The sequence below is a fragment of the Coenobita brevimanus genome, chromosome 74 (genome assembly GCF_032717465.1).
Source record: "Coenobita brevimanus isolate Jiangsu-jjx chromosome 74, ASM3271746v2, whole genome shotgun sequence".
NCBI lineage: Eukaryota > Metazoa > Arthropoda > Malacostraca > Decapoda > Coenobitidae > Coenobita > Coenobita brevimanus.
Window position 1 is genome coordinate 51216 of NC_137027.1, and position 25388 is coordinate 76603.

The window sequence follows — 25388 nt, forward strand, 5'->3', positions numbered from 1 at the left end:
GATTTTCGTCCTTTTGCCGTGGCTTTACATCCTTTCCACTGCACTTCTTCATGACTATCATAAAAATTTTGGTATTAATTTTGTTAAAAAAGGAGAGAGAGAGAGAGAGAGAGAGAGAGAGAGAGAGAGAGAGAGAGCGCAGGCAGATGGGTTCACTTCATTTTTCATTTTTAAAGACTCCAACATGCTTGCATGCGTCGGCCATGGTCACCTAGATGTACAGCATGAAAATTTCTGTTATGATGAAAACTTTGGTGCTGGAGAGGAACACTCGCATGTAATTTCACTGATAAAACGGCAGCTAAGTTGTGCAAACTTCCCTCAAGTCCCACCCTGTACCTTGAAAGGACGACGGTGGATGGCAGGGTAAGAGCAACCTCATCCTACAGTCCACTGGGTTCACGTTCAAATAAGCCTTAGGTCGTCACAACAACAACAACAACAAAAGGGTTAAAACTTTGATTTTAATTAAAAGTGAATGAATCATGTAACACTAACACATGACAGTCAGTAGAGGATATAAGGTTCAGTATATAATATATATAGAAATGTTGAATTCATTAGGGCATTATAGAGATTTTAGAGTGTAAATGCCCACTGAAGCTGTGCAGAATCAGCAGGTGAAAAATTTCCACATCTATATACCACTTTATATACTGTCGTTGTCCAACGGCTTCAGGAAAAACCCTATTCTTCATTTTCTTACTGCACTTAATTTCCTTGTGTCTCTGTACCTACTACTCTTCTTTTCTTTCCTACTTCTTTACACCACAGTTTCTTCCCTAATTTTCTACTTTTTACCATACTCTCTTCTCTTATTTTCTTCTTCCTTATTTTTTCTTCTTTTTCTTGTCCTTGGCATTGAGGGTATCTGGGTCAATCCCCTGAGCCATGGCCAGCTGTCTTTTAAGGTCCTTTAGGATGGCAACCTCTGCATTCAATTCCTCCTTACTGGCATCACCTCGGGCCTTTATGGTTCTCACTTTATCACCCTGAAAGAGATGTGGTAGTCATCATCATCAATCTCTGCAATCATATCATCCTTTCTGGAATTACCTCGTGCCTTTATGTATCTAATTTGGTCACCCTGAAAGAGATGAGGTGATGTCATAATTCTCATCCTCATTATCTACTGTATATTACCATCAGCACCATTATCACCCAAATCTGCACTCACTTTCTCTTTGCTGGCATCACCACACGCCTTTATACATCTCACTTGATTTTTTCATCTCCATTATCACCACCATCACCATCATCATAATCATCATCCTAACCTTTATTTTCACCTCCGACTGGGGTGAGGTAGTATCCAAAAACATGAAACGAAAACTGACGAAAGGACACGTGATCATTCACATACCATTCAAACCTTCAGAATTCTGGCTCTATCCATCTATCTATTGCTTGACAACTTAATCCCATAAGGGGTGACCACAAACAAATCATCTCCATGTTACCCTGTCCCCTGCCATTTTACTGTCCTCCTCCTAGTTCACACCCCCCTCTCTCACATACATCTCCACTCCAACCTCCATCTCGTCCTTGGCCTACCCCTCCCTCTACCCCCTTCCACTTCACGCACATACACTCTCCTAGTTAGTCTCTCGCTCTCCATCCTCTCCATATGGCTAAACCACTTCAATGTATTCCTCCTATCACTTTCTATCATATGACATCCACATCCACACCACAATGCTCCTTTATTTCCTCATTTGTCAGTCTGTCACTCCATGTAACTCCACATGCTCCTCTCAAATAATCCATTTCCATGGCTCTCACTGCTGACTTGTGTCCTTCCAACATGGTCCAAGCTTCACTTCCATACGTTGGAATTGGTATCACAATACTGTCATGCAGCGACTTTTTTACTTCCACGCTCATTTCACTATTCCTTATCATTGCTTTCAAAGAACCAGCAACCTTTCTTCCTTGTTGTATCCTTTCAAGCACTTCATCTTCCAAACTACCATCCTTACTCAATGTACTACCCAAGTACTTAAATGCACTCACCATCCTTATTCATCATACTACCCAAGTACTTAAATGCACTCACATTCTCCTTTTCCTCATAATCCAACCTTACTGTACATTCAGTGACTCCATTCCTCTCAAAGACCAAGACTTAACTCTTCCCTACATTCACCTTTAGATTCCATTTCTTACACACTCTTCCAGACTCATTCACCAAGCCTTGTAGTTCCCCTTCATCTTCACTTAACAACACAGTATCATCTGCAAACATCAGGACAGGATGTTTCCAAATACTGCCCTCTCTAATTAGGGCTGCTCCAACATCCACTGCCCTACCTTCTCTCTCTTTTATAACCCCATCCATATACCAATTGAACAACCATGGACACATGACACATCCCTGTTTTAATCCAACATTCAGATTGAAAAATTCATTCAGTTTGCCATCCACAGGCACTGCAGCCTTAGCACCCTCAACATATTCTTCAGAGCATTCAACAGCTTCTCATTTACTCCATCCATCATCCATCATGCAATCCTACATTGCCCAGTAAGAAGCGTAGGAGCCCGGGGCTAGGCAAGTTGGTCCTGACATTTAACACGTAATCCCACTCAGGGATGAGTGAGGCTGGTCACTCTCATCTTGAATGTCAGGACCAACTTTCCTAGCCCCAGGCACCTCCGCTCCTCATGGGGCAACATAAGACTGGATGATGGATGGATGGATGGATACATATTTATATACCTAACCAAACCTATCTAAATGAGCTGTAATTTGTAACCAGTAGGAACACAGAGCTACAGTACTGTACATAAAAATGGGGTGAAATTTGTCCTTGGGGGAAATGCTGCAGGGGAGATATTGTTCAGGGGGATTTTGTCCTTGGGGGAAATTGTGTATGAGGTATATTGTCCAGGGAGATTTTGTTCTCGGAGGATATTGTGCATGGGGGGATACTGTCCTCCAGGGAATACTGTCCTGATACCCCAAAACTCACAGCAGGACACATAATGATTAAACATATACGACCTTTCGCAGTTGAGGAACTTCCTTCCTGTGGTTGGCGATGGTTTGGAGGGCCAGCTGTCTCTCGTCCTCACTCCTCACGAGCTTCTCATTAAAGTCAGGTGGCAGCTTGACTCCACATACTTTGCAGTCGTTGACTACATTGACTGCCATGAGCCAGCTGCGCTGCTCCTCAACGTCCTCGAGTTCCCTGGGAACTTCCTTCTCTAAACACTTGAAGAAGTTTTGTGTTTGGATCACGACAAAATCAGCAATTTTCAAGTCCGTGGGGTATTGCAACAGTTGGGGATCCACCTTCCTCGTCTTCACCATTCGAGGGAGGGTTCTGGTGAAGGAAGAGGGGCAGCTGAGCTTTTTCATCCTCATGCAAAAGGTTTGAGAAAAAGCCAAAGGCTACGGGAGCCTCATTCAGATACCAGCCATGGTTCTGAAGTTTTTTTGAATGCTGTGCCGCCCACTTCCTCGTCGACCTGGTTCTTGTAGATCTGTAGCGTCTTCAAGAGTGCCAGATCTTTTGTGGGTGCATTGATTCCAACTGGCGATGAGTACCAAGCTCGACGGTACACCATGACCGAGAAGACGTTTATCCACTTCACGGTTCGTTTCTTGTGAGGTGTGAGAGGAAACTGGTCCGGAACAGGTAAATCATCAGCAAGTAGATCCCCCATCCCATCCATCTGGCCCTGCTGTATGCTCATGGATGGTGGAATCTGCTGTCAGAGCACTTCCTTGTTTCAGGGAAATGATAACCAGGAAGCAGAGTGCAAGTTCAAGGTATTCCCTGTAGGCATCAAGGTATGGTCGTCCTGGAGTTTGGCAATAATGAAGGAAGCCAGCTCGTCTCGGTGCTTCAAGATCCATTGATCTAAGGGTTGTGGATTAGAATGATTGGCCTGAGCTTCATACGGTTAGAAACCTGCCGATCGATGATACCTCAGTGATCCTTGAACTGGCTGAATAGAGAGATTTCCGAGCCGGAGGAGAAGAACACATCAAAGATCCCAGTGAAAAGCTTGTGGATGTGGTTGTGTCATGCCATGAAGAGAAGCGGTTTCCCAGTGGTGTTCTGGATGAAGGTGCAAGCCCCACTATGGACATATGGACGCCCATATTGCTTGCATCACAGTATGGTCGTCCTGGAGTTTGGCAATAATGAAGGAAGCCAGCTCATCTCGGTGCTTCAAGATCCATTGATCTAAGGGTTGTGGATCAGAATGATTGGCCTCAGCTTCATACGGTTAGAAACCTGCCGATCGATGATACCTCAGTGATCCTTGAACTGGCTGAATCGAGAGATTTCCGAGCCGGAGGAGAAGAACACATCAAAGATCCCATGAAGAGCTTGTGGATGTGGTTGTGTCATGCCATGAAGAGAAGCGGTTTCCCAGTGGTGTTCTGGATGAAGGTGCAAGCCCCACTATGGACATTTGGACGCCCATATTGCTTGCGGTAATATCAAAGCAGAGGCTGGCCAACCAGTCTTCTACCTGTGACCACTGCTTCAGGATGTCCAGCACTGATCTTCCCATCACCTCTGCCATCCCAGAACTCAGTTTTGGAATAGCCTTTGATGTTAGCCAGAAAAAGAATAATTTCTTATTCGGGCAAAACATGCATGCCTCGCAGGATGGATAGCAAGTCAGTTGTGCTCATACTGTGCATGGTCAATGCTTGTGAAATGCAACTCAATTAGCATGTGTGCATTCAACGAGCACAAAATTTTGAGTTTGAAACACCCTATCCTGTTCGTATTTCCACTGTATCTTTCTTCATGCGTGTACTTAGGGTACACATGCTGGATTCCATCAACTATCAAGTACAGTTATAAAAAAGTGCCAAACCTTTATCACGTGCTTCCTCACACATATTTCATCCAGTTATTTTGAAGTCTTTTTAATTCCTTACCTTTCTGTATGACTGAAATTTATCAGATTTGTCTATCTATCTGTTTATGTATCTACAACCACAGTTTTGATCTCGGAGGGGATGGCCACAAACAAATCACTACAAGGTCACCCCTGTCCTTCACCATCACGTTGCTCTCACCCTCAATTCACTCCATACTCATCTTATACCTCTCCACCCACTTTTATTTCATAACCAAGATTTTTAAAGCCAACAGAACTTGTCAAACCTAGGCTTCTCTTTTCCCAAAATCTTATGAACTTACTGATTGTACTGTGATGAAGGATTAAACGGCTTGGACAGAGCCACTGTTCTGATGCAAGACTACTTCTGAAATGGCAGTTGCATTGTTACTTTAAAGTTCTGAGCCCTATAGTTCTTTTACACTAGGCCCAGATTTTTACTCTTTTGCATCTTATTTCATGTAACTCAGTGGAAGAACAGAGCAATGCTATGGCTTTACATTCTTTCCATATCACTTCTACGTGACCTGCATCATTCTAGTGTTAAGTTCTTGCTACAAGTCAGTATTCAAATGAAGATGTGGTAATTTTTGGCCAAGTCTGAGTAAAAAAGGGAATACTGAATTCTATAGAAGTGGCACTTTTGAGGGAAAAAAAATTATTACCTGTTGTGTGACAAGGACCTGCAGTTTATTAGCATCCTCTTCATTCACTGGTAGTCTAGGTGGAGAATTTGTATTATTCCTAGTGCCTTCAGGTGCCTTTTCTTCCTCCACTACTTTTCCTCCTCCTCCCTTTTCTCCTCCTTTCTTTCCCTTTTTCTTGTCCTTGCCTGCAGTGCTGGGGTCCACACCTTGAGCAGTTGCCAACTCTCCTTTCAATTTAAGCAGTACTGCCACCTCTGCAGCAATTTCATCCTTGCCTGAACTTCCTCCCTCCTTCAACTTCCGCACCTTGCTGGCCTGTAAAGTGTAAAGCCAAGGTTTCTTTAACATTTTTCTAGAAAATGAAAACTGCTATAACAAGGGGATCACTGTATATTCTTCCTACTTCCTCCTCACATTAAATATGATGAGTGAATAACTAAGCCCTAGGCCCCTACACCCCTGAATGGGACAAAAGAGGATTGGATGATAGATGGATGGATATTCTTGCTACTTAGACTGAGATACCAGACCTCAAACTGAGGGTACATGAAACATTCACCAATGATTCATTCAACCCTCATTAACTGTCTTTTTTTTTTTTTTTCCCCTTATGCAAGGGAGAAGAAACCAAAGGCCAGAGTTAGCAAAATGCCCCCCCCAAAAAAAATAAATAAATAAATAAATAAACTAATAACAAATAAATAAAAGTGAACCAAATTCAAGATCTGTTCATTTCAAGATGCCTGGACATTCTGCATTTGAAACACTGGAGATCACAGGCAATAGGAAACAAAGACAGAGGGAGACAGTTCCAGAGCTGACCTGGTGTATATTTGAAGGACTAAAACACTTTTGAAACACAGGATGTTAAAGCACCTGGGTGATAGTTAGAGGGATGGGAATGGTCATCCTTCTTTGGGGGCAGGCTGAATGGGAGCAAACTTCCAGCAAAAAGGAAAGCAACTTCAAAATTCCAGGACCAATGAGTAATATCAAACACTAAGCAATAGGAACTTAATCTCGTCACTCCAGTGATATATTTCTTCTTCAGAATGTATTTCACACTGAATGGATTAATGAAGACCATATGTGACCCTCCTGGTTGTGAAAGTCTCTAATCTCCATTTAAAAAAAAAAAAGGGGGAGAGAGAGAGAGAGAGAGAGAGAGAGAGAGAGAGAGAGAGAGAGAGAGAGAGAGAGAGAGAGAGAGATGGGTTCGTTTCAATTTTCGCTTCATTTTCACAGGCTCCAACATCCTTGCATACATTGGCCATGGTCACCTAACTGTACAGCATGAATATTCCTGTTACGACAAAAACTTTGGTGCTGAAGAGGAACACCTGAGCATAGTTGCACTGATAAAACTGGGCGGCTAAGTTATGCAAACTTCCTTCAAGTCCCTCCCTGTACCCTGGAAAGAGGATGGTGGATTGCAGGGAAAGCACAAATACATCTTGCAGTCCCCTGGGTACACATTCAAATGAGCTTTAGGTCACAACAACAAGGTTAAAACTTTAATGTTCAATACCTGTTCATCCACCAGTCCCTGGAGTTGTGCCACCTGGCCTGGGTCCGAGGGTGCCTTCAGAGGTGACGGCTGCCCACTGAACTTTCTACTCAAGTTGTGAATTGTATCATTATCCAGGGCAGTAATAAGAGGCGTGGGTTCCTTGATGAGGTGGCCAGGAGGCAGGAGGCGGCTGAATTTAGTGGGAAGGCAACGTAGACAAGGTAGATCACCCAGAAAGGATCTGATTTTGGCTGCTGTGTCTGGCATGTATGGCTCCAGAATGACTGCCACCAGAGCTACCATGTTGGCGGCCACTGCAATCACCGTGGCCCCGCGTTCATGATCTTCTGCTGACCTGTTGGGCTTGATCAATTTGTATGGCTCATTGTCTTGTATGTACTGGTTGCCAAGCTTGGTGATGGCCAAGACTGTTCTGAGACCATCACGCTGCCGGTTGGAGGCCAAGGCAGAAATGTACTGGCCCAGTTCTTGGGTAACTGCTGCCATCACCTGGTAATCTGCCTCTTCTGGTCGGTCATCAGGTACAGCACCATTAAAGAACTTGTATACAAAGGACAGTGCACGGTGAACAAAATTACCGAGGTTGTTAAGAAGCTCAGTATTTGTTTTGGCTTGCAAGTCAACCCATGAAAAAACAGTGTCCTGGGTCTCAGGACGCAGGTAAAGTAGGTAGAAACGCCACACATCACTGGGGATGCCTGTGTCCATTGCATGGTCTCCAAATATGCCAACACCTCTACTTTTTGAAAACTTTCCATCTTCATAATTAAGGTACTCTGTGGCCACCAGGTGAGTAACTTTAGTCCAAGTTCTGCCAGTACCCAGCTGGGTGGCTGGGAACACAACACTGTGGAAGGGTACATTGTCCTTGGCCATAAACTCATAGTACTGAACTTTGCCTGGGCTACTATGCCACCACTGCTCCCACTGATCTGTGTAGCATGCAGTCATGCTTACATAGCCAATGGGAGCATCAAACCATACATAGAACACTTTGTCCGTGAATCCATCTTTAGGTACTGGGGTACCCCATTTCAGGTCACGGGTGATGCACCTGGTTTTGAGACCATCGCGCAGCCATGTTTCACAAATGACCCTGGCATTGTTTGACCAGTTTGGGGATGAAGTGGCCAGCCAGGAACACAGCTCTTGTTCAATGCTGGGGAGGTCAATAAAGAGATGAGTAGAGGACTTCACAGAAGGTGAATTTGAGCACAGTTTGCAGCGTGGTGCCATGAGCTCCATTGCATTAACCAGTTTACCACAACCATCACACTGGTCGCCTCTTGCATCCTGGTATCCACATCCTGGGTGGGGGCACCCTCCTTCCACAAATCGGTCAGCAAGGAAACGCTCACACTTACCGCAGTACAGCTGCTCAACTGGTTCCTGAAATATTCTTCCATTTTCATCTAAGTCTCTAAAGATACCCTGAGCAATTTCTGTCTGCTGTTTAGTTGTGGTTCGTCCAAAATAGTCAAAATCAATGTTAAACCACTTATAAATGTTAGAATGGATGGCATGATACTTATCACAGATCTGTGCTGGTGTTAGACCTTCAGTAATAGCTTTGGTTTCAGTGGCTGTTCCATACTCATCCGTGCCACAGATGTACAGAATGTTGTCCCCTCGTAGTCGGCAAAATCTTGAGAAACAATCAGCCGAGAGAACACACCCAATTATATTACCCAAATGAGGAACATTGTTGACGTAGGGTAAGGCTGAGGTGATAAGGATGTTAGTCTCCCCTTCAGCTGGAAGTACAGGCACAGGCCGGGCTCTGGGCTTAGCAGCTGAGGCTGTTGGGTTTTCCCACGATAATCGGGCTTCCTTAAACTGGGTGTCTTTCACCGGCATTGCTGCTCTAGTCGGCTTACTCTGAAAGTTAAGGATCTCTGTGTTAATTGCCTGAATCTAGGTCATGTCCTATTTAGTTTATTCTTTCTGTTTCCACATGATTTAATGCAACTTAGGGAGGCCTTTCATTTTTCTTCTTAGATTCTCATTTACCTCCTTTTTCCTCTTGACTAGTCTCTTTACGTGCTTCTTGCTCTCAACATATTTAGTTCTTATTTCAACTGAACCCCTATCCTGTAACCACTTTAGCCACTTCTTCCTTTTTTCCTCCACTGCTCTCTTTACCTCCTCATCCCACCATGCCATACCTTTCTTCTTTGTTGTTACTCTTGCCGCACCACACACCGCTTTAGCATATGAGTGCTTATTCTTATTAAAACCTTTGATCAGATGATATACCTTACCTTACCTTATATCTAACCTTACCTAAAGTTACTGTTAAAGACTTTTGCGCTATACCTTTATTAAAACGTTCAATCTGATGATGTATTTTATCTTGACTTATCTTACATCTAACCAATCATAATTTTTTTTTTTTTTTTTTTTTTTTTTTTTTGCTATCCTCATATGATTATACAGTACTAACCTCATGCTGGTCTATGCTAAACCTAATGCATTTGTGTTTTGAAGTTCACTACAACATCCACAGAGACATATGTTTTTTATTCCTGCTAACCCCAAATCGTTATATTTAACCTGTTCTGGGTCACAATAAACTTATGCATTTGAATGTTAAATCTCATTAACACCCACCGGTATCTTCTGAGGATGCTTCTCTGTGAATAGTTCATCCTATCATTTCAATCACCTGTCAATTCCTTAGTTTCAAGCAGCATAACTTTCTTTACCAAAATTATTCTAATAATCTGTAAGAGATACTATGACACCTAAGATTTTGCTTTGGCTACCTCTAAAGCGATTATTCGGATGATGACTGCAATCCATCATTTAACCCTTTCACTAATGTTGATGTACTCTTTTAATGACTGAGAGTGTCCAGGCATTTAGAACTGGGATTAATACATTTTTGGCTGGTCAGTACTTAATTCTTGGCTATTTTTGTCCATCAGTGTGATCCACCGGGGTACAACACTACACTTTTCTAGGCTCTTAAGTGAGGCTAATACTTACCATCTTCATCATAATAACACTGAAAATAATAATAATAATCATAATAGTAGTGAAAATTTTGTTTGGTGGGATAATGTTTTCTTTATAGCGACCTATGCTCCACAGGCAGGCTTGGATGAGGTAGAGACAGATAGATTCTGAGATGACTTAATATGTGTAGTGAGTGGTATGGGGGATGATGAGACTGTAGTTTTGGGAGGGAACTTAAGCCCATCATCTCTTTTGACATGTTGCTCTTACTACTTAGGTTAGGAGGCTGCAATTTACACCAGTTACAGACCTATATGGTGGATTGTTTGTGGATAAGTTTCATCAAAATCAGCTTGCTAGAATTTTGATCAGAGAATTTTGTCAAAAATTTCTAGATTATCTATAAGATATTAATGGGGTTCTAAAGTAATGCATAAAATTTGGCTTGCTATGTGGCAAACTAATCATAAAGAGTTGCTTTACAGATTCTCTAATACGCTTTACGATATTTGCATTACAAGGATATCAGTTATTATTTTTATTTCAAAGAAAATCTAAGTTTCCTATTGTACCAATATCCTGGATGTTTGGCAAGCTCTGTACACCAAACATATCATTATACAAACATTCCAATTAGAAAATGAATAGTATATTTTATTGTCTTTCCAGTGGTACCTTTATTTTTTCAATAGTTTTATTAGTTTAGGAGCTTTCAGAGTCCAAAGGTTAAAAACATGTGTTCGTTGGAAACGACTGTCAAAGTTGTCAGGTTGTGGGACACTGGCCAACACACCCTGACTCTCTTGTGCCTCTGGCCGCAGACTAAAAAAGATACCAGACGTCGAAAGAAGATGTATTTAGTCAAAGATTTACCTACAAAACAAATGATTTTTCAATGTAAATTTTGCATAAAGCTATATCATGATGCATGTAGGAGCACCAAAGCTGTACTTGAGTGCTTGAAATGGGTTTACAAAAATGCAAATTCAAAACATTTATACATTTCTGAAGATATCACTTCGTCCAGAGACAGAGGAAGCATGCCAGAACTTTGTGGAATTTTGTCAGAATATTAAAAAATTTCAGTTTTTCATCAAAAATGAAGACGATCGCCTTAAATGGTCATGTAAGTGAAGCATCTCAAGGATATGAAGGAGTACATGGGAGATGTGCATATAGCACAAGAAATGAGGAAGGGAAATGGATACTCAAGTTTGGGGAGACAATGAACATGATTGTGTGAAACACACATCTTAGGAAAAGGGGGAGTATGTTGATTACATACGAATCTAGAGGAAATAGCAGCCAGATTGACTATTTCCTGATCAGGAGGACTGAAAAGGAGTTAGCGAGGGATGTTAAAGTTGTTGTGGGTGAACAGCGTGTGCAGCAACACAAGTTGTTGATATGTGACATGGTGCTTACGAAGCAGAAAATGGAAAAGAGGACATATGCACCAAGTAGAAAAATATGGAAGCTGAAAAAAACAAGCTGTGAAGGATGCTTTCTACAGCATGATTAGTAGAGTGGTGGCTGAACATGGAGCCGTTGACAGAAGTGATAATGAACAGTATAGAGCTCTCAACAACCTCCTGAGAGTTACTGATTCACTGTGTGGATGGACAAAGGGCCCACCATGACATAGTGTAACTTGGTAGTGGGATGAGGGTGTAGAAGCTGCAGTTAAGAAGAACAGAATTGTTTTCCATGAATGGAAACAGGGTGGCAACAAAGATGAATACCTGTCTGCCAAATGTAGGGCTAGAAAAGAGGTTCACAAGGCAAAGTCTGAGTCTCAGAGACTGTTACTTGACAACCAAAATAGTGTGGAAAGGAAGAAAATGATATTTAACGTGGCAAATCAGATTAAAAAGGAAATAGGGATCTCATAGTGAGCAGTGGTTGAAGAATGATGAAGGAAAGGTAGTGGTGAACAGCGGGTATATTAAAGATGCCTGGAAAGACCATTAAAGCCAGTTACTGGATGAGGAGTTTGACTGGGACAGGGAAGGTTTGAAGCTGGCAGATCCAGTGTATGGCTCTTGACCTTTGACTGAAGCTGCTACTGTGAGCAAGGCAATAGGCATGATACAGGTGGGGAAGGCAGATGTGTCTGGGCTGACTGCTGAAATGTTGAATGCCTCAGGTGACATAGGAGTGGGTTTGGTCACTGATTTGATAAATCCAATTATATATGAGTGTGTTGTCCTAGATGATTGGCTGAAGAATGTAATTGTAAATATATACATGGGGAAGAGTGACGGCCTGGAAAGAGGAAATTATAGAGGCATAAAGCTTTTGGACCAGATAATGAAGGTAGTGGAGAGAGTTCTAGACGGTATGATAAGAGAAACAGTAAATATTGATGAGATGCAGTTTGGGTTTACGCCAGGAAGAGGGACCAATGAAACGTGCCATATTCATTGTTCGACAGCTTCAGGAAAAATATACAGGAAAGGAAAGGTATCTGTATTTTGTTGATTTGGAGAAGGCCTCTGACAGAGTCCCTAGGGAGGTTGTGAAGTGGGCAATAAGAGAGCTTGGGATCAAGGAGTGGCTGGGTAGGGTGGTTATGGCTACGTAAGTGGGAGCTTGCACCCAGGTAAGGGTGAATGGAGATTTGAGCTTTCCATGAATACTGGTGTGCATCACGGGTCAGTCTTGGGTCCATTGTTGTTTATCATGGTACTTGAAACCCTCTCATAAGTCTTCAGAAATGGACTTCCATGGGAGTTGTTGTATACCGATGATTTGGTGATGACTGCAGAGAATGAAAGGGAAGCAGAGAAAAAGATTTAGGCAAGTGGAGAGATGGTATGGGGCACAAGGACTTCAGAGTAATTGCAGATACGCAAAAATGTTGGTATCTAAGGCTGGTGCCGGTACTGTCAAAGAAGAGGGAGAGAGGCCAAGTGCGATTTGCAGAAAGGGCGTGGGAAGCAATTCCATCTTGTGCAGTGTTTGTGGTAAGTGGGTGCATAAGAAATGTAGTAGTATTAGAGGTAGACTGTGAGATAATGCTGATTTCATGTGTGCGGTGTGTTGGGGTGAGGATGTGGAGATTGTCAGGCATGAAAGGACTGATCTTGCTTGCGAGTCTCTTGAGTGTGTTGAAGAGTTTTGTTATTTGGGAGACATGTTATGTACTGGAGGTGGGGCTGGAGCTAGCTCTGTGGCTACAGTGAGGAGTGGTTGGAAGAAGTTCACTGAGCTGTTGCCTCTCTTGACACTCAGAGGGCTCTCCCTCAATGCAAAGGGATCTTTGTATGCGGCATGTGTTACAAATGTAATGGTGTATGGCTGTGAGACCTAGGCAGTATTGGAAGAGGATGTTCATGGGCTTAAATATGCAGAAATGACAATGATCAGGTGGATGCGCAGTGTGTCCCTGACTGCGAGGCCTGGGTGGGCTGGGTTTACGAAGGAGGAGTTGAGAGATAGGATGGTACTGGACAGTATTGGTGATTTGATGGGGAGAGGTAGACTGAGATGGTTTGGGCATGTGGAGAGGATGGGGCATGATAACTGGGTGCAGAAAGTGAGGAGTGTTAACGTTAGGGATAGGGTTGAGAGAGGCAGACTGAAGAAGACCTGGGACAAAGTCACTGAGGGTGACCTCAGGGATAAGTGACTGAATAGGGAAGTTGCCAGAGATCATGCAGCATGGAGAGCTGCTATTAGGTGAAAAAGGCTGATGCATGCAAATATGTTGGAGCCTTTAAAAATTAAACAAAACAAAACGATAATCATCAGTCATCATTGCTCAGGCATGTAACTCAGCCACAAGTACATACAGTACACTCAAAGTCCAAGCTGACATCCGAAGTTATAACTCTTATTACACATCTGAGATTCTTTCTTTTCTCCAACCGTTTCCAGTAACCTGTAACTGTTTTGCTTACCTGGTCTGGGGAGGGGATATGAGGTGAGGCCATAGTGACAGGAGCAGTGGAGGAGACCTTAAGGAGAGCCAGTGTTGAGTGGAGGGGGCTGCACAGGTGTGAAGCCTGGCCAAGCCACCTTCTGATAGAGCCACTAGTACTACACCATGATGCTATACATTCCTGTCAATTAATAATGATAATTATAATAATAATAAATAATAATTTGTGATAGGTGGGGGTGCTCACCATCCACTCACTCGATGTAGTGCTGCTCTTGGGTGTCTGCCTTTTCCTCTCCTCCATCCCTCTTTCCTTCCATCCTCTTCTGTCTTCCTTTCGTTCATTTTTTCCTCGTCCTTCTGCCTATGGGCAACTTTACACCCCTTTTTTGTCTTTCTTTCCTTCATTCTTTTCTCTTCCTTCTGTCTGTGGATGACTCTACACTGAGTAACAAGCCAAATGGTTTCCTGTACACCAGGAAACCATTTACTATGCTGGGTGGCAACCATATAGCCAAATTTTGGCACCTGGTGGTTTAGTGCGTAATTATTGCGCTCCAATCGGATTGAGCTGGTGAAGGTTTATATCCAAGGGATGGTTAGGGTTGATTGCTCGTGTAATGCCACTCAGGGATGAGTGAGGCTGGTCACTCTCATCTTAAAATATCGGGACCAACTGCCTAGCCCCGGGCTCCTACACTCCTCATGGAGCAATGTAGGATTGGATGATAGATAAATAGAGAGAATAAATAATAATAATAATAATACAGGTAATAATATCTAGATAGCAGTCTGCAATTGCTTTTAGTAACTGCAACTGTAGAAAAACTTCCTACAACCACAGCCTTGCATTATGCCAGATACTTGGTGTGTTTGTAAGATTTGTAAATGTATGTAAACATGTAAAATCTCAAACTTCTATATCAAGGCATTCGTGGTTTTTAAGCCTTAAAATATATGAAATTGGCTTTGTGTGTGTGTGTGTGTGTGTGTGTGTGCAACATAACCTTTCTGGAAAATGTCAATGTCTGTTGAATGGCATTCAATTTAGATATAAACAGATGTTCTGAGCTTACTGAGAAGTCTTTTAGTATTCTGAAACTACTTTTATTTTCTCTGAAGGCCCAACAGGAGCCGAGTTACTAAATTTACTGTTTTTGAAACTGTGGATATGTGCCCTTGGCCTCAAGGTCAAGGTCAGCCATCTTGTGCATGTCACCTCAGGTCACCAAAGTCTATAAATGCATAAAGTATGGTGGCTCTAGCTTTATTTTTTCATGGAAAATCAGGTGACATCTGAAATATCCAGCAAAGTTCCAATCTTTGACCCATGATAATCCGAGAATAATCAACTGATTACAACCACACTCCTTTTCACACTGCATTCACCTTAATGCTATACTGTTGTAATATTTCAGTTTCCTAACTTAAGACTGCGTGGCTGACTCATTCTTCTGTGTTCTGGATAATATCCGGAGATCAGGCTGACAGATTGCCACCACATTTGGCCAAATGAGGCAGACAGCTGTCCGATTAAATTAAGCAAGTCTGAAGGCTCTAGGTCAACCGTCAAATAGTCTTTGAATTACTGCAAGTTTAAAATAAGTACATAAACTATAATAATAATGCTGACATGAATAATAAAACCCCACAGGGACGTGGGAAGTTTTAATAGTAACTAGAAAGCATTAAGAGAGCACATACATCTACCAATGCCATCATCATCATCATCATCATCATCATCTGGACTTCCCTTCCCACCCTAGGGGAAGGTGAGGAGTAGCAACGTCCAGACAGTCCAAGTCTGCCCAATCCAATGGGCCACACTTCCATTCACTCATCATCCAAGCCCCTGGAATCCTGGCTCTTATCTGATATGCCAAAAACTTGCACCACATTCTGTAGCTTCGCATAAACTTATCCGACAGAATCAATCCGACCGTTGTCACATTAAAAAAAGGGTGCCAAATCCATGATCGTGCAAGTCTTCTCGCAACATTCATCCAGCCAGTTCGATCTCTTGTCAGACCCTTAACCTCAACGACTTCGATACCTCTCTTCCTCACACTCTCATCCACCATATCCCTCCACCTTCTCCTTGGCCTACCTCGCTTCCTCCCTCTTCAAATTTGCTCAGATATACGTTTTTCACCACTCTATTGTTATCCATTCTCTCCACATGACCATACTATCTCAGTACACTTTCCTTGATTCTGGTGTCCACAGACTTCCTCACTCCACATCTTTCACAAATCACATTATTTCATATCCTATCCACTCTCTGCACTCCACATACATCCCTCAGCAGTCCCATCTCCTCTGCTCTTACTCTTGACTTTTCATTTTCATGCCATACCATGCCATACCCTTTCAAGCACTTCACCCCCATCCTTACTGATCACACTATCCAACTACTAAAATGCATTCACATTCTCCATTTCCTCATCATCCAATCTCACTGTCCATCCAGTGACTTCATTTCTCCTGAAGACCATAATTTTACTCTTCCCTACAATCACCTTTGGATTCAGTTTCTTACACACTCTAATAATAATAATAATAATAATAGTAATAATAATAATAATTTCATTATCATTTCATTTTTGAATGCTCCAACATGCTGGCATGCGTTGGACTTGGTCACCTAATGGTGACTCTCCACGCTGCTCGATCTATGGCAGCCTCCCCGCTCAAGGCCCCAGCTCTGAGGCCACACCCAATGACCCCGTCCCACGTCCCCCCTGGCCTACCCCCCACAAACCCACCCCCAAAATCAACACCCCTCATCCCCTGCACCCAACCATCACCCCCCCACCCCCCGCACATACCCAAACCAACCCCCCCCAACCCCCCCACCACACCATCAACACACTCCAGCCCCACCCCACCCCCAACCCCCACACTGCAAACCCAGCCCTCCCAGGCACCGCACGTAGGGACACACCGCACATCCACCCAATCATTGTCATTTCTGTATGCTCAAGCCCACAACCACCCCCCTCCCCCACCGCCCAGGTCCCACCACCACACGGCAACACACCCCCAACACATGCTGCGCACAAAGACCCCCCAGTACGCAGGGGGAGCCCCCCCAACGTCAGGAGAGGCAACAGTCCCCCGAACCCCCCCCCAACCATCCCCACCTCAACCACGTATCTAGCACACAACATGTCTCCAAAACAACAAAACTCTTCCACACACAAGAGACCCACCAGCAAGCTCAATCCCCCCATGCCCAACAATCTCAACCTTCTCCCCCCAACACGCCGCACACACAAAACCAGCACCATCTCGCAGTCCACTCCCATCATCATCATCATCTAATCCCGTGCTGCCCCATGAAAAGTGTACGAGCCCGGGGCTAAGGAAACTGGTTCTGACATTTAAGATGAGAGTTACCAGCCTCACTCATCCCCAAGTGGCATTACATGATCAATAAACCCCAACTGTCCCTCAGATATAAACCTACACAGGTTCATTCTGACTGAAGTGCCTTAATTACCCACTAAACCACCAGGTGCCATAATTTGGTCATATGGTTACCACCCAGCATAGTAAATGGTTTCCTGGTATACAGGAAACCATTTGGCCTGTAACTCAGCGTAGAGTCACCCACAGACAGAAAGAAGAAGAAAGAATGAAAGAAAGACAGAAGAGGATGGATGGAAAAATGGAAGAATGGAAAGGGCAGTCACCTGATAGCGCACTACATCGAGTGAGCGGATGGTGGGTACCTCTACCTACCACCAAATAATAATAATAACAACAACAACAACAACAACAATGTATATAATGTACAGTATTTCTCTTTCTTGTTATCCCCAAGATGCAGGTCTAGAGTTTTGCTTGTTATAAGTGAGCAGAACTGTCATTATCACCTCAACCTTGGGTGGGAATAGCTCTGATAATGATGATAAAGAATTTACATATCTTCAAACTGTAATTTGCCATCAACTGCCACACTACCTTAAACAGTGAATTCTCTCTGAAGGAGGTGATGAAAGCCCATTCATCTGGGTGGTGTTCCTTCAAGAAAGTGCTGCTTGCATCCTCAGTCATCAGTGGAAGCAGAGATGAGAAAAGGACCACACTGGCTGCATTAACCTCCTGCAAAAGAAATCAAACGTTACATTTACTTTTTAAAAGTCAGCTGCAGATTTGGAACGGAAGCACCTGGGCACATGCTCTCTAAAATACAACTGTTACTGTACTAATATAGATTATAATACAGTAATCCCTGTAAGACCCGGACACTCAAGTCCCAGACATTTTGGGCTTGGGTCCTCGGACACCACACACACACACACACACACACACACACACACACACACACAAATTTAAGGATATGTACGATAAATATGGTTTAAGACAAGGGACAGTACGAGCTTGACTCATTCCTGTAAAGATACAATTAGGTAAGAACAATTAGGTAAGAACACACAAAAAAGACATGTTTTCAACCCTACTTTGAATTGGCCTCACGGTAATGAACAGCTGTGTTTTGGCGCGTACTTCCTCCGACGTCCGCTACGACATCCCTGGATCCTCCTCATTTCCTGCCTACCTACCATTGTGACTGCATGCTTGTTGCTGTGGCTGCCCACATGCTCGCTTTTGTGGTGGTGCCCTACCTGCTGCAGGCCCTGCTGTTCCTCTGCTGCCTCTTACTCATGTGTGTGATGATGGCCTCGCCACCCGACAAGAGGAAACAAGTGGTTCTGACTCTGGAGAAGAAGAGGGAGATATTGGAGAAGGTGGATGCGGGTCGGTCGACTTCCTGCATCCTCCGAGAATTCAACCTGGCCCACTCTACCTTGTTCGATATCAAGAAATCCTGGGACAAACTCACCCAGTAAACGGCAGACTTCGCATCGAAGACCAAATGCAACGTGCAGAGGAAGATTATGTACCCTCCCAGATTTGTAGAAGTTGACTGCTCCACGCTGAGTTGGTATAGTCAGCAATGTGCTGCTGGTGTGCTGGTGTATGGTACAGAGCTGAAGGGTGCTGCTGAGAAGTTCACAAGGTGTCACAACACCCAAGACTTCAAGGCATCCGAAGGATGGCTCTTCACTTTCAAGCTGTGACATGGGCTTACCAACTGTAAGGCCCATGGCGAAGCTTTGGATCCCAACGAGGATCGAATTGAAGAGTTTCGGCAGAAGGTGAAGGGCTTGATCAACAGGGAGGGCCTCACTCTCAGCCAAGTCTACAACGCTGACGAAACTGGTCTTTTCTACCACTCGCTGCCCACGAGCACCCTAGCAGAGGAGACGGAGAAGCGTGTACCTGGACGCAAGCTCTCCAAGCAGCGAAAATCTGCTTTGTGCTGTGCCACTGGTAACAGCATGCACCAGCTCAGGCCCGTTATTGTTGGCCGTGTAAAGCAGCCTCGGTGCCTTCATGGGTTGATGGATGTCCTTCCTGTCATTTGGTACCATTCTTTGAAGGCTTGGTTCACAGCCATGATCTTCAAAGACTGGTTTCACCGGCACTTCGTCAAGGTCATCCATTATCAGACGAACACAATGGGAATCCCACGCAACCAGGTAAAGGCTCTCCTTCTTCTGGACAATGCACCTGCGCATCCGTCCGACAAGGAGTTGGTGGCTGATAATGGCCGCATTAGGTGCTTGTTTTTGCCACCTAATACTACTGCTCTCATCCAACCAACTGACCAAGGAGTGATCGTGGCTACAAAGAGGCTGTATTGTTGGAAGTTCCTGGATGAGGTGATGGTTGTTCTCGAGGACGAGGACAAGCGCAGCGAGGGACAGGACACGTGAGGTCAGCGGACTGTGGAAAACCTTCGCCACTACAACCTCAAGTCAGCCATCTACAACTGGGCCAGTGCATGGAGGAAAGTCCCTGTCAAGACTTTGGAAAGTGGTTGGTCTCGTCTGCTTCTCGGAGCCAATATAGTGCACGACTTTCTAGGATTTGACGTGGATGACTTCCATGAACGTCTTTGTGCAGCTGGCGATGAGGTGGATGTGGACGAAGTGCGTGAGTGGTTGGATGATGACGAGGGCGATCCTGGGTATCAGATCATGTCTGATATTGAGATCGTATCTTCAACTACATGTACAAGTACAGTATCCAGCTGGAAGATTCCGATGAGGACAATGAGGATGATGCGGACTCCTCTCAGCGCGTCACTACTCCGGCCATCCCCAAGCTGAGTGCAAGTAGCACTGCATCATCAGCATAAACAAATTTGAGATGTTCCATCCATCACCATTCATTACCAATGCCATCCCTCTCTCCACTACTCATGTTTTTACCTCTCTTATCACTCCATCTATATCCATCCATCCATCCATCATCCAATCCTTCACTGACACAAGAGAAGCGTAGGAGCCTGGGGCTAGGAAGTTGGTCTTGACATTTAAGATGAGAGTGACCAGCCTCACTCATCCCTGAGTGGCATTACATGAGCAATCAACCCCAACCACCCCTTGGATATAAACCTTCACCGACTCAATTCGACTGGAGCACAATAATTACCCACTAAACCACCAGGTGCCAAAATTTGGTTATATGGTTACCACCCAGTGTAGTAAATGGTTTCCTGGTGTACAGGAAACCATTTGGCTTGTCACTCAGTGTAGAGTCACCCACAGGCAGAAGGAAAAGGAAAGAATGAAGGAAAGAAAGACAGAAGAGGGAGTGTAAAGTCACCCATAGGCAGAAGGACAAGGAAAGAATGAAGGATAGAAAGACAGAAGAGGATGGAAGGAAAGAAGGATGGAGCCTTAAAAAATGAAACAATGTAAATAATGGACCTAAAGCACACGTGCATAAACATATCTGTAGACATGAATACTGCTCCACATTTCAGTCAACACTGTCACTTGTCCTCTGCCATCATGCTGCTTTCCCTTCATTTCACACCACCCTACTCATATACAGTACAGTACAGTACGGTATGTCTCTATCCCATCCCCCATCTCATTCTTGGTGTCTCCCTCCAACTCACGTACACTTAGCGAATCTCTCACCCTCCATTCTCTCCAGATGTCTCACACCACTGCTTTATTACACAAAAGAAACACCTATACTATACCGCACATATACGGTATAATATACATTTAAGCATAACCTACAAGGTGACTACAGCAGCCCTGAAAATAAGAAATCTTCTATACTGAAATAATCATCTATTAATAGCAGGAATAAAAACAGAAGCAGACATCACTGGATTCAAGAAGATGACACAAAGAGAAAAATTGTACAGTATGCATACAGTAACATAAATCTGAGTCTAAGTGCTGGAAAGGGATGTCTTCATGTGGTGGACATGAATGGACATCAGAGGTCCCCAATTAGCTATATAAATGTCCCTTAATCCTGTTCCTATTTTCCAAGAGGAGGATGGTGGACTGTGGATGAAGGGCAGCTTCAGCCTGGAGGCCACTGGGTTCAAGTTCTGATGATCATGGGATTGCAACCACCAACACTACTATTACTATCAGTGCTAAACTTTAGCCTTACCTTCAAGATGGGTAGAGTGGACGAGCTGAGGGTGTTGAGGAGGGAACTTAACTCATTCTGAAGTATCTTGTCCTTATGTCCCCCAGCCATGGACATCAGGTAAGGCACAAGTACCGGCTACGAGAAAGAAGTGACATCTATTTACTTGTCTATCTATTCCCGGATGCATTAATTCTGTAAGAGCTGGTTACACACAAACAGCCTCCACAGTGTCCTGTCCTCTGCCATTTGGCTCGCTCCCTCCAACTCAAACACCTCTCTCTAATATATCTCTCCGTCTCATCCTTGATCTCCTTCTCCTCCTCATTCATATACACTCTTCCAGTCAGCTTCTCATTCTCCATCTTCACCACAGGGCCACATCTCAAAGTATTACCTGCTTCAGAAAAAAAAAAAAAAAGGAGGGGGGGAGCTTCCCCCCACACTGCACTCTCAATTTTAAACCAATTTCATTCACACAATGTCCTAAACACTTATTCTTTCAGCCCCCAAATAATGTTTCTCAACTTAGGAAAGGCTTCTTAACCCATCCACTTTACTAAATGAAATTGTTAAGCTGTTGTTGTGGTTTTAGGCTCATCTGAAACATGAACCTGGTGAACTACAGGCTGAAGCTGCCCTTTTGCAGTCCACCAGCATCCTGGAGCCTTTATAAACAAAATAAAATTAATCTGCTTGTACGCCCATTACGCTTTCTGGTCATTCCAGCCAAAAGGTTGATCTCTCTGGCTGTTTCGTCCCTTCTAACCTTAACTAATCTTGCCTAACTTAACTTACTCTAATCACTCAATTCAGGAGATCATCTTTTTGTAAGTTAATATGTCCCAAAACATACTTTTATTCGTTATGATTTTTGCTTGCAAATAAATCCCACAAAATACTTAGCATTTATCCATCCATCCATCATCCAATCCCACGTTGCCCCATGAGGAGCGTAGGAGCACGGGGCTAGGCAGTTGGTCCTGACATTAAGATGAGAGTGACCAGCCTCACTCATCCCTGAGTGGCATTACATGAGCAATAAACCACAACCACTTGCATATAAACCTTCAATGGCTCAATCTGATTGGAGCGCTCTAATTACCCACAAAACCACCAGGCACCAAAATTTGGTTATATGGTTACCACCCAGCACAGTAAATAGTTTCCAGGTGTACAGGAAACCATTTGGTTTGTCACTCCGTGTAGGGTTACCCACAAGCAGAAGGAAGAGGAAAGAAAGAAGGGAAGAAAGGTAGAAGAGGGAGCGTAAAGTCACCCATAGGCAGAAGGACAAGGAAAGACTGAAGGAAAGTTCAGAGAGCTACTGCCTCTCCTGACACTGAGAGGGCTTTCCCTACGTGCTGAGGGATCTTTGTATGCAGCATGTGTTAGGAATGTAATGCTGTATGGTAGTGAGACCTGGGCAGTAAAGGAAGAGGATATTCGCAGGCTCACATGTACAGAAATGAAAATGATTAGGTGGATGTGTAGTGCATCCTTGACTGCAAGACCTGGGGGGGCTAGGTTTTAGGATGGGACTGGAATGTACTGGTGACACAGATGCTGCCCCACAGACTCTTCAAATGTTTATTAGCCATCTTGCATGGTGGATATTTGAATCCTAACTTACCCTAACCCAATTTACCGTAACACTAACCTAACCCAGACTTACCTTTTCACACCTAACTGGAATAACTTGGGAAATTTTCATACTAGGGTAGGAGCATATCAGACTATTACCACTCATTACAAACCTGCAGTTCAGTGGCCTCCCATTCCAACCAGGCCTCAATGTCCAATGCCTGATTGTGTGATGAGCAGTGCAGGAGGTATAGCACAGCACTGTTGGCTCTGAGGTGATACCTGGTTTTACGTTCAGTCACCTCCAGGATCGCACTGCATGGCAGACCTGTAAGAACCACATATAACAGCAGTAGAAACCAAAGGAATTATATCATTCTGATAGCTTTAAAAAGTTGCAGAATTGCATAAGTTTGAACATATCAAATATAAAACTACCAGTTACATGCAAACAGTAGCAAACGGCCATCCACTATATCGGACTCTTAGGTTAACTCGACTCCAAGGTCAATCCGTCACTAATCATTCGACCCCACTAACCTAACCTAACCTAGTATGACCTAGCCTAGCCTAACACAACCTAAATCAACCAAACCTAACCTAACACAACTTAACCTAATCTAACCAAAATCAACCTAACCTAATTTAACTAACCTGAATGATTTGGGCACATATGGGTTTTGCGTCCAAATCTACCCATGGCCTTCTGTAGGATGTCACCATCAATGTCAACAAACCTAACCTCTTGCTCTTGAGTAACATTTTCGTGGAACTTGGATGTCACGAATAAATTATATGATCCTTACTAACATACAGTATATACTGCACTGTGATACCAACTCTAACATATGGAAGTGAAGCTTGGGCCTTGTTGGAGAGACTGAAATCAAGAGTGAGTGCTGTGGAAAAGAGTTACGGTATTTGAGAGGAGCATGTGGAGTCACATGGAGAGACAGACTAACAAGTGAGGATGTGAAAGAGCATTGTGATGTGGATGCGGATGTGATAGGAAGCATTAGCAGAAACACACTGAGGTGGTTTGGCCATGTGGAGAGGATGGAGAGTGAAAGACGAACGTGGAGAGTGTATGTGAGTGAGGTGGAGCTGGGGAGAGGGAGGGGGAGGCCAAGGATGAGATGAAGGGATGGAGTGGAGAGGTATGTGCGAGAAGGGGGTGTGAGCTGGGAACAGGGCAGTGAAATGGCAGGGGACAGTGCGACATGGAGGTGATTTGTTTGTAGCCACCCCTTACGGGATTAAGGCGTCTGGCAACAAATAGATAGATGGACAGGAATAGCCAGTATGTTATCTTTCTGCTTATTTATACTCAGTCCACAGTCAGCTGCTATGTCAGTAAGTGCTTTTATCAATTGGTTGGGTTAGGTCAATTCTGTTAGTTTACGTCCTGTACTCTTGCTTCGTTACGTTTGATTTGTTAGAACAAAACCTGAGTAATACTGTCTGCCCACACTGGAAATTAACAATAATTTCAGGGACTCAAAAAGAAAACCTCATACCAACACCGAAGTCACCTACCATTGTGCTCAACAATCTGGACTTGGGTTCCTGATATTGCAGCTGCCAACAGTACCTTAAGGCCGTCGGGGTGTTCTCTTGTACTCAAAAGCTTCATACTATTTAGTAACAATATAAACTTTGCCCAGATGTACTACACTAAACCACACGTAAACACCAAAAATCCTTCTTCTTCTTCTTGTGACCTCTGTCGCTTTGTATCGCTTCGTAGGTCCTCCTTCTCTTCTTGCTCCTCATCCTCTTCTCTTTTCTTGATCACACTTCAATTTTCGTTACCTTTTTTATATGTTTATTTACTGTCCTTCTTGCTGTTGCCTTTTCTTCCAACACTGTTAGAAATATTTTAGCAAACTTCATTATTCTCCCCGTTTCTTCCTTATCCCCATATAGTCCCAGTACTGTACGTATCCCCCCCATCTTCTTCCTCAAGTCTTCTCTGCCATTCCTCCACTCCTATCACCGCTACTACTGATGCTATTAACTTCTCCCTTTGCTCTTTGTAGTTGTTGCATTCAACAATTAGGTGCTCTATTGTTTCTTTTATCCCCTCACAAAATTTGCAGTTCTTGTCCTGTTCCTCTCTATTTCTACCATTCACTTCCAGAGTACCTGTCAGCGTTGCCAAATTAAAATTGTTAATGCTGCTATTCTGCTAAACTCACTCAGAAAACGCTAGAGTATCATTACATAAAAAAGGCAAGAAATCTATTGAAAAAGTGTTTCAATCCCTTGAGCTTTATTAAAACTATGCAGAAGTCTTAAGGATACAAGTGGATTTCTTGTTACTAGACGTAGAAAATTTTCGCTAAGCAGAGGGGAAATGTTTCTATATCTAGCATGAAAAACACTAAGTTGGCAACTCTCACAGACATAAACATCAAAACAAAATACTGTACTATAACCTCCT

The 25388-nt window shown here is 43.6% G+C and overlaps 1 protein-coding gene across 1 annotated transcript; it reads right to left on the reverse strand.

Annotated features, from left to right (window-relative positions):
* Positions 1–617: 617 nt before the first annotated feature.
* Positions 618–24578, reverse strand: LOC145407891 (methionine--tRNA ligase, cytoplasmic-like). The gene is made up of 8 exons (XM_080278752.1): positions 24482–24578; positions 23119–23273; positions 21383–21499; positions 17855–17995; positions 13908–14069; positions 7045–8925; positions 5535–5831; positions 618–992 (listed from the first exon to the last, which is right to left on the reverse strand). The coding sequence occupies exons 1-8, from the start codon at positions 24576–24578 to the stop codon at positions 831–833; spliced, it is 3012 nt and encodes a 1003-aa protein (XP_080134878.1). The 3' UTR covers positions 618–830.
* Positions 24579–25388: the final 810 nt, after the last annotated feature.